The sequence below is a fragment of the Sprattus sprattus genome (genome assembly GCF_963457725.1).
Source record: "Sprattus sprattus genome assembly, chromosome: 1".
Lineage (NCBI taxonomy): Eukaryota > Metazoa > Chordata > Actinopteri > Clupeiformes > Clupeidae > Sprattus > Sprattus sprattus.
This window is the reverse complement of record NC_137920.1, coordinates 60,959,649-60,975,314: the sequence shown is the minus strand read 5'-3', so window position 1 is coordinate 60,975,314 and position 15,666 is coordinate 60,959,649. Positions and strand designations below refer to the sequence as shown.

The window sequence follows — 15,666 nt, the reverse complement described above, 5'->3', positions numbered from 1 at the left end:
GTGTCATAGGTATTACCCAATCAGCAGTAGGCTTATGTCTATATAAACCCCTCCGAATTGTAAAGGCACAATGGAACCAACTAAAGTAATTTACAAGCGCAAGATAAGAATAAAAAGTAAAATTAATAAATAGTTAAGCAAGTGTTTAAACCGACTTCATCAGGCTCCAAAAATTCTTTGAAAAGAACATAACAAATGGCCTTCTCAGCTGCGCTTGCCACAACAGGGTGTTCGTGCCAGTATGATGGAATTTTGCCGTTGTGTAAGCTTATGCAAATCTTTTATTTTCCATTACATACTGTATGTAAATATTCCATCTAGACTAGACAACACTGGGTGGTTGTGAGTTTGCTAAGGATGATGCTTAAGGAGGCTAACTCATATCAGTTGTGTTTTAGAGAGTAACAGAGAATCTGGTAGCCATAGTTGATACAGTCCTGATACCATCCCCTGTGACACCACCCACCAGCTCCAGCTCATCAGCGTCATCTTCCCCACCACAGCAGAGGCCTGCGCCTCTCCATAGCTGCCCACCTCAGAGCACTCCCCCTTCTCCCCCACCACGGTGAAGACTCTATCCATTATGGAGAGGGACGTCTTCAGAATCTTTAGGAGACAGAACCCCCGCAAAGCAACCGGGCCAGACTCTGTCTCTCCATCCATCCTAAAGCACTGTGCTGAACAGCTGTCACGGGTGTTTACAGACATTTTTAACACCTCACTGAAGTCATGCCACATACCAGCCTGTTTTAAGACCTCAACCATCATCCCTGTCCCCAAAAAAACAAAGGTCACAGGACTTAATGACTACAGACCCGTAGCTCTGACCTCTGTTGTGATGAAGTCATTCGAGCGGCTTGTGTTGCGGCATCTCAAAACCATCACTGAGCCTCTACTGGATCCCCTGCAGTTTGCCTACAGAGCTAACAGGTCTGTAGACGATGCAGTAAATATGGCCCTTCACTCCATACTCCAGCACCTGGACACCTCAGGAACATATGCCAGGATCCTGTTTGTGGACTTTAGCTCTGCCTTTAATACCATCATCCCGGCTCTGCTACAGGACAAGCTTCTCCGGCTGAGTGTGCCTGACTCCATCTGCAGGTGGATTACAGACTTTCTCTCTGACCGGAAGCAGCACGTGTGGCTGGGAAAACATGTCTCTGACCCCCGAACCATCAGCACCGGTTCCCCTCAAGGCTGCGTTCTTTCCCCTCTACTTTTCTCCCTGTACACCAACAGCTGCACCTCCAGTCACCAGTCCGTCAAGCTCCTCAAGTTCGCGGACGACACCACCCTCATTGGGCTCATCTCTGGAGGGGATGAGTCTGCCTACAGGTGGGAGATTGACCGTCGGGTGACCTGGTGTGGTCAGAACAATCTGGAGCTCAATGCGCTGAAAACAGTGGAGATGATAGTAGATTTCAGGAAGAACCCAGCCTCACCCACCCCCATCACCCTGAGAGACGCGCCAGTTGACAGTGTTGAGTCCATCCGCTTGGACCATCATCTCCCAGGACCTCAAGTGGGAGCTAAACATCAACTCCCTCACCAAAAAGGCACATCAGAGGATGTACTTCTTGCGGCAGCTGAAGAAATTCAACCTGCCAAAGGCAATGATGTTGAACTTTTACACCTCCATCATTGAGTCCATCCTCACCTCCTCCATCACCATCTGGTACGCTGCTGCCACTGCCAAGGACAAAGGCAGACTGCAGGGTGTCATTCGTTCAGCGGAGAAGGTTATTGGCTGCAATTTGCCATCTCTCCAGGACCTGTATGGATCCAGGACCCTGAGGCGTTCGGGGAAGATAATAGCCGACCCCTCCCACCCTGGTCACAAACTCTGTGTGACCCTCCCCTCCGGCAGAAGGCTGCGGTCCATTAGGACCAAACCTCACGCCACCAGAGCAGCTTCTTCCCGTCTGCGGCTGGCCTCATTAACAAGGCCCTGGACCCCAGCCCCCCAACACGGACTAATCCTGAACTCTTCTTTGCACACTAGTTCTGCATTATTTCCATTTAATATATTCTGTACATTTTTAAATATATTTTATATTTAGTTTTTCTTATAATTAATAACTTAATATGTGTATAATAACTTATATTTGTATTGTTTATTGTGTATGTTTATTGTTTGCACCAATTCTTTCAGATTCTGATACCTTTGTACGCCATACCCTTTTTGTGCTGAATGACATCTAGTTGTGATTTTAGAATGCACACTGCCTTACTGCACGTCACTGTTCTGTGATATGCATGCATCTATGATAGGCAGTATTTGCACAGTAGCACTCAATGTTGCCCTCTGCCAGAGTTTGACTGAACAACAGCTGCACACACAGTGAACCTTATAATTGGCCTTAATTGTCCAACGAGGTGGAAAATACTTCATCTTTTACAGAGGAACTGGTTTATTAGGTAGTAGAAAGAGACATTTATATTTTAGGCTTTGCAAAGGAAAAAAAATAACATGATAGTACAGGGAAAGTCCAGGTGTTTTGAAGGTAAACAAACTCAAATCAAACCATATAAAATGAATTGCCATAACATAAACAAAGAGAAACAAGATACGTTGTTAAACTGTGAGAACTGCTGTATATAGTTTTAAAAAAACAGCTATAAACAGATTTTGTGCTTCTTTTATTGTGTGTTGATGGCTGGCTATTAGATGATGAAAGGATTCATCTTTATAGCAAAAAATGCCCTTATATTTCGGTGAAGTTATTGATAATCATGTTAACCTCTTTTCTTCTTTTTCCTGGATACATTTTCCCCATTGCCAATCCCATTCTTCTGTCCCTTGTGATACCCCATTATATTCCACTCTTCAGATCAAAATGCATCTTTCATCATATTTATCCATGTCTTCCCACACAACGTGCAGAGGAAAGGCCTCAACTCAGAATGCAGCTGCCGGTGTTTGCTTAGGGTTCGGCTGTGGCAAAAGCCCTTCCCGCATTCATGACATACGAATTGCCTCTGCCCCGTGTGAATGTTCCGGTGCTCCAGCATGCCCTTCTCCTGAGCGAACGTAGTCCGCAGTCAAGGGATTGGCACTGGTACGGTCTCTCCCCAGTGTGCGCAGGTTGAACTTGTCACGGAAGAGTCTCCCACAGTAGGGGCAGCTGAGGATCTTGCCGTGGATGCGCCGGTGTTGTGCCAGCTGAGTGCGGGAGGCAAAGGTCACCTCGCACTTCTGGCAGGCAAATGGCATCGGCCCACACTTGTGTCAGCGCAACTGCCACAGCCTGGTGAAATTATTTTCACAGTCAGAACATGCATGACTCCAAGTAAGTGTAGCTTCTTTTGCACCATGTTCAGAGGACATTTTCGTCACTCTGGTGGTGGTTTTCTTGATTATGTGTCTTCTAGTGGTAGTCAGTGGTGGCTGGCTTATGGTCAGGGGCGGACTAGGGGAAAAAAGTGGCCCGGGAGTTACTGTCAGACCGGCCCACTCAATACACAGCGCGCCGCCCGCTAAGTACACGTACACTGCCGACTCAGTACACGCTGCGTTGCCCAGTCAAAGCATCGCACGTATCGACCAGTCAGTGGCCTACTGGGAAAAATACCCATACACTTAACATTATTTTGGATGATTACAAAGAATTTACAGCATATATGTTTGTTTTTGATAACATTTGGATCCACCTATTTGCCTGGATGGACACATGGTAAAAATTATACTGGCTATTGTAACACTCCAAGGTAGGTATAGTTTGCTAGATGAATATGCTTAACTCAGGGCTAGTATCAGATGGTTATACATATAACTACGAAGCGTATTAGATAAATATACCTGTAATTATTGCTGTCAAACTATTAAAATATTTAAACACAATTAATCGCAATTTTTTTATCTATTATAAATGTCCCTTCATTTATTTTTTATCCAATTTATTTTCATTTCATTGTAATGCTCTTATCAACATGGAAAAGTGGATTGGCTTGCTTTATGCAAATGTTTTATTTTATTGAAAAACAACATTGCCAAACAGAGCGGTACAAAAAAAAATTCTAAAGTGCACATTTCAGGTAAACAAGGACTCAGCCTATAGTGCAGTCAAACCATGGCTTAATAATTTCTTTTTTTTTCAAGTTTGCTGTGAACATAGCAGTCAGGCCTCTTATTTAACAATGAACCGTAACAGTTAGGTTACCAATAGAAGGTAAGCCTACTACTTCTTTGCTTTTAGCCAGCTACTATAACAGACAAGTCTGTTGACATTTTCAGACAACAGTGAAGCTTGCTTCATTTGCGCAAACCAAACAAGCCCAAACGCTGTATCCAGCGTGGTGCTGTAGTTTTTCTAAGGTTAATAGTGGTTGCAACAGCATGAAAAAAACAACGACACAGTTTGTGAGGCCAAAAAGAACGTTAATCTCGCGAGAAAAATATTGACGTCGTTAAAATGGGTTTGCATTAGCGTCGTTAATAGTGCGTTTATCTGAAAGCACTTTTTTAATAGTGTAACTTACGGTGTACGTTGTACCCTGGCTCTTATCTTGGCTCTCAGGAAAAGATTGACAGAGGCAGCGACAACTTGTGCCTCATTTCAGATTGTGCAATCCCTCACAAACTGGGTTGAGCGCATGCGTAGAACCAAGGGCTAGGGCTGACTGCACACGTCACTACAGTTGCGTGCCCTGGCGGGGCGTGTTGCGTGTATGTATGCAAATCCAAATTTAAGAATCCTCTACCTCAATCCGCACAGCTGAGAACACTTCGGCTGTGTAAGAACCAATTTTCAGGTTTACATTAATAAGGTGGAGATCTTTACGTTGGACTTCCGAAGTCCGTAAAACACAAGAAGATTCCTATTTTCGAAAAATAATCGAAAAATAATCACCATAAGTGTGAAGACAGATCGCGAGTAGGAGTATAAAACTCAGTCAGTGCCTTAACAATAATATAGGTATTAGAGAAATTAACGCCTGGGCTGATTAACACGGTTTAACTCGGTTTCCATTGTACCGACAGGCAAAGGGAATGGGCCGGTTAGAAAGGTGGTGGGCTGGTGTTTTGGGCCATCAGCCTACCGGGGATTCCCCCGGTATTCCCGATGGCCAGTCCGCCCCTGCTATGGTTCTGCGAAGCAACTTTCGATAAATCACCATAGTAACATATCAATTAGCACTAACCTGCTCCAGGGCAGGCTAACCTAAGTTTAGCTGGATAAGCTCGCCACACCCCCGGCAAAAGGAGGGATCCCATTGACCAAGGAGTCATACTAGATAGTTTGATTAGCGTAGGGAGAGAGTTATTTGCGATCGCCAAGATCCATTATTCCATCATGATAAGTTCTTGTATGAGCGCTACCGATTCAGCCGACAAGGGATAATTAATTTACAAGACCTTCTCAAGTCATTTATTTCAAACACCACAGTCGAACTTTTTGCGAGTGGTACATTTGTGTAGAGACGGCGATGCGGAGAACAAAGCACTCATAACTAGACGTAACGCAAAGCGTTACAAAATATGACCGCCGAACTGGGCCTCGTTTCCCGAACGCGCACTTAGCCTAAAAAGCACTTGAAATCGCTCGTAAGAGGATTCCTACGTTGCAGACGGGTTTCCCAACGCCACACTTAGCTTAAGTGTATCTTTCATTGAGAGGAATTCTACGTGTGGTCAGGACCAGTAGTAACTTCACACTTAGCGATGTAATCCACCAGGGGCGTCGTTCGACCGTCGTTCGGAAGAAACGGGAATTAAAAAAAAAAAACATGGCTACTTGAAGCGAGGAATATTTTACATGAATAAAGCTATCTACACAACTTTTTATATGTTTATAATGACTCGGTTTGATCGGAAATGTGCTACGCGACCAATGCAGAGTATTTAGGTCTTGACTGAAGCTTTCAAACAGTAGTTTGATGGCACATTTAGCGCTTATGCCACCACTCCATTGGCTTATATGGTAGCTTCTAGCTAGATGGTTGTATATTATGTAGAAGAAATCCAAACGATGTTTCTGTGTATAGCACATCATGAGAATGTCATTGTTTCACCTGCCTATTCCCATCAAAATAGAAATAAAGAATATTGAGTATTTGAAAATAAAGATTAGGCTATACAAAACTAGTGCATTGCCCGTAGGAATTATGCATTCTGTAGTGTTAGCAGACGTAGGGCTGTTGGGTAGTGTAATGGCAAGACATATTTGCACTCCACATAGGTACAGGTTACACTGAAGTATTATTGTGATGCATGTTTCCTTTTCATTAAGAAATGTGTTAATGGTAGCCTTTTTGGAGAGTTACCAACAAATAAAGTTTGAGATTATGTAGTGGATGCAGTTGAATATACTGTAGATGTCAACGTTGCTGTCTAAACTATAAACTAAATGTCATAAAGAAAGACATTATTTAAAATGAAGTTATGGTTGAAATAGGATCACTTCTTTATTGTAAGGGTAAGTGTAGGGCAAGAATGGTCATGCAGTTGGACTCAAATGTAGGTTAATTTTATTGAATGTATGTAGCCTACTGTACTGTATGACTTTGATGATGCTAGCTTTGACAGCCCACTCTCAGACAGATCGTAATAAATGTCCTTACAATGGGAACACAGTTTAAATAGGCTTCTCTGCTGGAGATGGCGTTACTATCCCCGCCCCGAATTTAGTGCACATTGCACGTTCGATGCACGCATAGGCTAGCTAATTTCACAGCAATTAACGTAAACAGGTTAACCTGACGTAAACAGCTCCTAAGAGCTACTTAAGAACTCGTGCACGTTGCGCTCGTGCACCTGACTTTAAGTTGATGGTTGGGAAACGCACGTAAATACAAAGTGCTACTTAGTGTACGATGTCGCGGAAATCCACGTAGGCCGTTAAGATACATCGTTATCGGGAAACGAGGCCCTGTTCAGTAGGTTTTGGCACAGAATGAGTCATGGTTGTCAGTGTGTTTGTGTGTTTTTATGTGTTTTGTGTGTGTAAATTGGTTTGTGTTTCATTTTTATGTATTAAAGGAATTATTTGTGATAGATTTTGATGATTTGGTTATGTAATGTTTTGTGTACTACTTTTTTGTGGATATCAGCCAAAAGATATCCTCACACAACACTTCTTGCCTTACTCTCACAGCGTTGGCGGTGTTGAATTTTGCCATGATTATGGTCTTGTATTCTTCATAAGCGTTCCTGTTCATCTCCTGCTAGCCAGCGCTGAAAAAAAGAGCCATTTTCTATGAGTTTATAACAATTATACCGTTAGAAAATCATGGTTTTGGTGATCGACCTTTCCTGCCTTTTGAAGCAGGACGTGCACGCGCAATTTAGCAGATAAGTTTAGCCTGGTGGACATTAACCACATGATTAGGATATGGATCAGCCGTCGACGAGCCGATATATCCTGTTCTCATTTAGCGCGATTAACCTAACATGCTTAAATGACAATTCATTAACTTAGCTTCAGTTCTACGCCGAACGGACCCCTGGAACATGTTGTAGCGAATTTACAACTGTTTCCAAAAACTTAGAGATAATATTCAATCAGAGTCAGAAGTCCGGATTCCGATTAACTGAAGTTTTATTCAATCCTGCAGACAGATCATCCAAATATAGGAGTGTTGGTCCATGGAACAGCTCTGAATCTAAGACCCAATGCATTGTCTTTTATACTCATAATTCGTCAGTTTATGCAAGTCATGGACATCACCTTATCTAAAAATGACCCAATCAGAATATTCCCTCATACTTTCACACATTTTATCCTCATTATTAGCCACTCGGAATATTCTCGCTCACCTGTTGCGAGGGGACTTTTGCTTTGGGGAGAAAAGATCCTCCTGCCAATTTTCTTGGTTATCACATGATGAAAGGCTATGTTTGGCCTTGATTGGCATTATCTTGTGTGTGATGTATGGTTGTGTGCGTATGTGTGTATTTGTGTGATTGTGTATCCGTGTGTGTAGGTGTGTGTGAATCTGTGTGTGTGTGTATGTGTATGTGTAATTGAGTGTTTGTTTGAATGTGTGTATTTGTGTGTGTGTGCGTGTAAGTGTGTATGTGTGTATGTAGAAGTGTATATCTGTATGTGTGTGTATGTTTAAGTGTATCTCTGTATGTGTGTGTATGTATAAGTGTGTGTGGGTGTGTATGAGTGACCCCCTCCTGACTGCTTTGTTACTTTCCACTGCCCTGCACCTGCACTCTGGTTTTCATGCTCGACCTTACATGATACCCATTCCTGCACACGGGCCTAATGACAATTGTAGCTGCAATTCTGCTCTATGACCACCTCAGCACTGTTTGACAATGATAATTTTCAACAAACATAAAACAAGCACTTGGCAGCATGTTTATTGGAAATGTACAAATCACTGTTAGCCATTTCTATATTCATATCATCCAATATTTTCAATCCAGCTGTACATTGCACAAAGCACAATAATATGATAATGTATTTATTTTGTATACATAAACCTCGGCCACATGCACACATCACCTGTTGAATATAGGCCTAAACCATCACAAACTCAGTCAATATTTTCTTGCATGCTGCTGATATTATACTTTTGCAAATTTAGGATTTTAGTTATTTATAATATTTAACAGAACAAACAGATCAGTGTTGAGTTGATGCATTGTGCAAGCGGAAATGTGATACTAGGGATCCTGTTACCAAGGGTACCAATGACTTATTAGTAAGGACGGATGCTGTTCCCCGGGGTGCAGATGCTTACAGTTGAACCAACCCCAAAACCTGCATACAGCGCTTCCGTAAACTGTGCCTGAAATTTGTGAATGAGCTCCATGGACTCTGTGATGGCATAAAATGACACAGAGTTGCCTGCATAATCCAGATAAACACCAATACGAGAGGCTCGGGTAGCTTCGGGCAAGTCTTTGTCCATTTTGTTATGCCAGGAGGAATAGCCAGAATCTGAGCACAGGAGACTCCAGGACTTGTCATTGTAGCCGAGGAGGCTATTTGAATTTTTGCCTTTGCGGCTGATGGTCTTGTAAGCAACACCAATGGAGAACTCACCGGTCCACTCCACCTCCCAGTAGTGGCGAAAGCCACTGAGAGGCTCACTGCAGAGAATCTGACAGAATCCATCGAAGCGGTCCGGATGGTTAGGATGGAACTGAGCTGTCTTTTTCCTGATCGCCTTGCGACCGTTGTCTGACAAGACCAGCTCTTTGTAGGCTGTGTTTTGGTCAAACGTGAGGCTAGAGGTGTCTGCAGAAAAAAAACGGTTGATTAGTTGTTTTGCTCTTTTAACAGAGCCAGTCATTCTAAATTATATAGTTTTGGCGTGCAGTAAAGCTTCCGCACTAACACTTACACTTTAAGAAATCTGCTCTGTGTTTGGGCTGCTGGAAGTCCGATCTTGCTGGAAGTGCTGTAGATAAACCACACCATAAATAGGTGAATAACTTTGTAGCCTACATTCTTATTGAGTCTTTGTATATATAGTATCAGGAAAACTGTTCTTTAAAGCCACTTTTGTCTTCAATTAGGGACTAAATATAAATTCATATATACATTTTTAACGTTACTGATGAATCATCCAACTGTACTATGGGTAGTTTTTTTAAACATCAGAAAAGCATTTTGTTTTGCATGTTTAGCTTTCAGATGCTTGTAAACCTGCAAATGGAACAGCGTTTTATGCTGTGTGACCGTGTCCACATTGGAATCTAAGCCCTTGTCTCTCCCCTACCTTTTAAGCGTCCTGCAGTTCTTGGGACAAGGATATAAACCGGGGTGTCGTTCACTGTTAAACAAAATGTAAATATTTAGCTTTTGTCCTTATTGTTGTCTCTTTATTTACAAATGAACATTTTACAAATATACCATTCGACTCTTTGAGAGCTTGGTTGATGGAATAGGCTACTATGGCATAGGGTTTACATCCTCTATAGAAGACTTGTTAGAGACATATAACAGTTTACCCACACAAAGCCCAAACAAGCCCACTTTGTTATTTGTTTCCCTCCTTATCTTGTTATGTAGGATTTATTATCATGAGAAAGTGTGACTGTCCTGTACCTGTTTTGGAGACTTGGCTGAGCTCTTTCTTGCAGATGTCATCTAAGTGCTCCCTCATATCTGTGACCGTCTTGGTGACCTCACCAAAGGAGAACTCGGGGTTGACGAGCACTTTCGGAACCATGGGCTCAGGGGGAACAGACAGTGTGGGAAAATTCTGCCATGAAACACAAATGTGGTGTCAGGAGTAGTGTGAAGAAGTCTTAATAGCTTTGTTTGCACGACACCTGTCATTTATATTTTTCAATTATAAGTGATGTACAAATTGCACATAGGTAGAGCAGATGAGCAACAGAAAAAAGACAGAAGTAGAGGAAAAGAGGAATCTAGCAAGACTGAAAAGTACCTAGCAGATAATACCTGAATAATAACAGATAAGTCGTAAAAATAAAATGAAAATGTTTTTTTGTAATAAAGTGCACACAATATACTTCTTGATATTAAACGGACTTTGTGCTTGGTGTGTTCATGGGTTTGGAGTACCTGCAAGAAGTGGATGTGGTCCTCTGTGTCCAGTATCTGCCTGAGCTCAGCATCTCTCCTCTGCAACTCCATGATCTCCTGCTCCAGTCTCTCCACGTAGCCCTGGGCCTGTGTTTCCCATACAAACAAGACATGCTGCCCTTAACTGCTGAGGATGTTCTGCAAGCTTGTTGCTATACATCTGAGAGTTATGGAAACTCTATGGTTCAATGGAAAAACTAATGACTGGAATGGAGGCTTCTTTTCTGTTTTGTTTTACCATACACATACAGAAATAGACTTGCTTTGTGTTGGCTGTTACTGGTGTTTACACATGGAGGTCCCAGTGTTTGCATTCTCCTATTAGCAGCAGCCTTCCATACAGTGAAAATATTTGTTTTGCGTCGTTCAAATGATACTCATTTAACTGAAATCACTGCAGGAGTGCTATGCAAATGGAGGGCCCTAATGTCAGGCCAACGAGCAAATTTAGTAGCGAACAAAGTCCGTTGTGCATGAACTATAGATATGTTATGTGGGAGATTTGGGCTGACCCACCCATGTTTGCCCATAGGATTTTGCGCATGGTATCAAATTCCCAAAATGATTCTGCCAAGTTAAATTCCCTTTCGTCCATGCAGAGCGGACTTTGTTCTGTGCTCATTGCTATGCTCATTGCCAGTTTCCTGTCAATATAATTACAGCCGGAGAGTCTGTCCCCTCGAAGAGATTTGGAAATACATCTCCGATGGGTCTCGGGCTGCATAGCTGGTTGGCAGTCATGCCTACCTGTGCCATGGAAGCCTGCAGGTTGGCCTGAATAAGCTGGCTGATCTCTGCATGCCAACGCTCCACGGCCTGCAGCATCTCAGAGAAAATCTTATCGCTGTCCCCCTGCGCTCTATGGGCATTACCCTACAGACAGAAGAGACAGAGACAGAGAGAGATATTAAATGAGAGTACTTCTATGCAATACATGCAATCTAACATGCACATTGTTCAGAGGGGTAAAGGGGTACCAGAGAAGATGTCTCCACGATATCAAATTAGAACGAATTAGAGCAGTTCTGGCAAAAGTTTGTTGATATTTGAGCTCAACAGCTAATCAAATTACACTGCTCCTGAGGCTACATGTTGATGGAATAGAATAGTGAAAGGTCCAGTCTGAGCCACTCTGTTTCCCATTTACAGAGCCAGCCAGGACACGAACACCAGAAGTTTTTTTTTTTTTTTTTTTTAAGTATACACAGAGAACAGACAGATAGAGTACCGTGATGAGTTATCCGCTGAATTTGACAAAAAAAATGTATTGGATTAGAATCACAAACTACAACTTTAACAGAGATGGCTGTGGTAAGGTAGGTGCAGGGATATTTTCAAATAGCATTTACGGTATTCTTACGCATCATCGCTATTTGCTACCTTGTTCATCAGAATATTTTCAAAAAAGTGTAAAACAGTAAATGAATTACTTCTTTGTTTTACATTGGAATATATTGATAATACATTCTCATCAGGTACAGGTCATAGGTCTGTGCTGTGGTGGAGATGTCTGCAATGGTGTACATTCTACTTCAGCAGGACCCACCTTAAGTACTTCTACATTATGGCGTAGCTCTTGCAGCTCCTTCATCCTTTCCTGAATGATATGCTGAACATCTGACTGTGTAATCACCAGCACTTTCTGTGGAGACCATGAGAGAGAGAGAGAGAGAGAAAAAAAGAGAGTATGTTGCATCTGATTAAATTTGGCAATGAAACCATGAAAGCATCATTCTTCTGCCACAGGCCTGCCAAGTGAAGTCAGATGAAACAGCTAGAAAGTATGCAGGCTATTTCCAGGCTGTGGAAACAGATACGCATGACTGTAGATTTTGTTAACTTTGCAGGCTAGCCAGAACAAAATGCGACCACATTCTGAGTCTTATTGTACAGTTGATATGATAGTTTTGAAACTAAATGTCAAGCATACCACTTCTTGATTGTAATACCCTACAGTCCTCTTTTATTATGTACAGTCCTTTATTATTCAATCAACCAATGAATTGTCTTATCTTTTGTGGATTCCTTCAAGGATTCTCCTTGAAAAAAGGTTTTATACATACATATTCGCACATTTTTGTGAACTCAATGGCTAATAATTCACCTGTTTCTCTGTTCTCTCCTCCTCCGCACTCACTATGTTGTGGCTGCGATGCTCTCGCACGGTGCACAGCACGCAGACACACATCTGGTCCGTGCGGCAGAACAGCTCGAGGCCTTTCTCGTGCTGCGGGCAGATCTTGCGGTCCAGGTGGCCCGTCTCGTCCACCAGCTTGTGCCGCTTGAAGGTGGCCGACTCGTAGTGCGGCTTGATGTGCGTCTCGCAGTAGTACGCCAGGCACACCAGGCAAGACTTCACCGCACGGCTCCGCCGGCCCGTGCAGAAGTCACAGAGCGAGTTCTGCTTCAGGTAGGGGAACGGTGTGAGCTCAGGGAGAGGTCGCGGGTCATGGGGGTCCGGGGAGCGTATACTGGGAATGTTCCGGCGCAGGACAGGGCGTGGGGTGAAGCTGGCGCGGCACTGGGTGCAGTTGTAGACGCCGATGTGGTCGTACTGGTCCCAGTAGATCTTAATGCACTCCAGGCAGAAGGTGTCCCCACACGGGATGGTGACGGGGTCCCTCAGCGTGTCCATGCAGAGGGGACATGTGTCTGGAAATGCTGAATCTGTCATGATGGCTTTGGAGAGGGAGAGTGTGGCTGTGCTGTGTGTCAAATCCAGAGATGTGCTCACACATACAGCACTGGTATATATAGTGCTGTAAGAAGTGTGGGAATCGGAGATGGAGACACACAGGTGAGTGGTGTGTTTTGGAGTAAACAGGCAGAGGGAAGTTGCATGTGGGAGATATTTCAGCAGAAACTCAAAGTGTGAGTAGGTGTGACGATGAAACATGACCAGTGTGATCATGTGTGAAGCGTGTGTGTCAGGGACTAAACTGACTTGCCTATACGTTCAGATTAGTCAGTTTTCTACACTTTTTTTGTGGCCAATGCATATCATTTCAAATTTGTTGTTAAAGTACTAATGTCTGTCTCTTCTGAAAATATAATCACTATGTCTCACTTGCAGGCAAACTAATGGATGAAAACACGCCACGGGACGTTTTTGCTGACAAAACAGCGAAACTCAGTTTCATGGTGGTGTAAGTGCTGACTAAACACCAACTGACCCCCAGGCCATGACTGCCCGTGTCTGCTCAGCATTGACCATCAGACAATATTATTTTGTTGATAACAAGAAAAAAGTGTATTCATAGTTCAGACAAGGTTATATGAGTGTCCTGACAGAAGCAAGGGCAGAGGAATAGTCAGTGGATCTTAAAACAGTTAACACAAATTGCTAACACAGTGATGGAAAAAAATCATTGCAACATTTACATAGTAAGGTGGATTTAAAATATATTGTACTCCCAAACAACAGCAGTAAATGTTACATTTGTATGTGTAGAAATGAAAAGTAAGATTAGATTTAAGAAAACAATGTAATCGATTGATAATCAGCAATCACTTACGTTATTAATTCAAATTGAATACAACATACTGAAAAACTTTTCCTATCCAGGTTAGCCTAAATATGTTAAAGCGATACCACTTATTAGATGGACCTGCTGTCAGAGATGGGCAAAAATACATCAAAATGTATTTTGATACAAAATACAAAATACCCCTCAAATAAATGTATCAAAATAAAATACAAAATACTGTTGCCAGAAAATGTAACAAAATACAATACAAGTATTTTGTATTTTTAAAATACAGGAAATACTTTTTCAGATTTTTCACAATTTGGTATAGCAGAACATTCAGGTTTGGGCTAATCAGTGGCGTAACGTAGTAACCACAGGGCCAGGTGCAGGCTTTTATGATGGGCCCATGTCAGTGGTTCCGTATCCTTTTTTTCATGTTTGTAACCGCCGCCACAGGGCTCTCATTGCAATCTCTATGGCTTCCGGGAGGGCTATCCCCACCGTGCTTTCGTCATACGAAATTGCCAGGTAAGTGCTAGGACGCGATCTGGCACTCCGCGCCTGGGCGAGACGCTCCACTTTGTGAATGAGGCGCGCCTCACCTAGGACGCGATCTGGCACTCCGCGCCGATGAGACTCTTTTTAAAGATCTTAGCCTCCTATATACGTTGTTGAGATTTTTATTAGGTTGAAAGTTGGTAACAAAACAGAGACAAATAGCTATACGTCAAGCAATGTCATTTATTTCCTAAAATACGTTTTACGAATCCAACTTAGATTACCACTGCACACTCACAACCTTACAGATAACGTATAGAAGTTGTAATAGCATTTGTATTCAAAGTTTACACTTTAATCTACCAAAGTACTCACCGTTTAACAATACAACTTCCACAAGTTACAGATTATCTTTGACAACATTGGCGCCCGCATGTGATTGACAACACTGGCGCACACATGTGACATCGCACAGATAAATGACCGTGTAGCTATTTGTTTTGTCTCTCTTAGAATGAGTAAGATCTTTAGTAAGAGTCTCAACAACGTTAATAGTAGGCTTAGATCTTTATTAAGAGTCTCATGTGCGCCCGCGCCCCTTCCTCTATGCAATGCGGCGCGGAGTGCCAGATCGCGTTCTAGGTGAGGTGCGTCTCATTCACAAAGTGGAGAGTCTCGCCCAGGCGCGGGGTGCCAGATCGCGTCCCGGACCTTAGCTCTAATTGCGTATAAGGACATCACACAGCTTTCATCAAGTCACATTGTGTCAAGATGGCTAACGTTCAGTGCAACAACTGGATTTGCTCTTTGAAAGAACCTCCTTTAAGTCGGTGTACTAATGAAGATAAATTGACAAGGATCAAGACAGCTTTCTAAGTTTACGACCACAACCCTGTTTTGTGAAAAAAATTGATTTAACATGAGAGTCAATGAGAGAGATCTGGGGTGATTTCCTTTTCGGGCCATAAGAAGCAACACTTTTGGCAAATTGACTGATTCGATAATGACATTCAGAGGCAGATCAGATGGTCTCGTGGTAGAATCTGACAAAAATCTCCTTCTGCCTAAACACTGGAAAGTAATTTGAGTATTTTAAATACAAAATTACTCCACTCTAAAGTATTTTGATACAAAATAAATTAGATTTTTTTATCGGCCCTATCAAATACAAATTACAAAATACT

General features: G+C 42.6%; 1 protein-coding gene across 1 annotated transcript; it reads right to left on the bottom strand.

Annotated features, from left to right (window-relative positions):
• Window positions 1–8,655: 8,655 nt before the first annotated feature.
• Window positions 8,656–13,188, bottom strand: ftr84 (finTRIM family, member 84; the record flags this gene model as incomplete). The annotated part of the gene is made up of 8 exons (XM_080845499.1): window positions 8,656–9,197; window positions 9,304–9,360; window positions 9,682–9,735; window positions 10,011–10,167; window positions 10,494–10,601; window positions 11,262–11,387; window positions 12,061–12,156; window positions 12,619–13,188. 8 exons carry the CDS (start codon window positions 13,186–13,188, stop codon window positions 8,656–8,658), a joined length of 1,710 nt encoding a protein of 569 aa, XP_080701625.1.
• Between the last annotated feature and the right edge of the window lie 2,478 nt (window positions 13,189–15,666).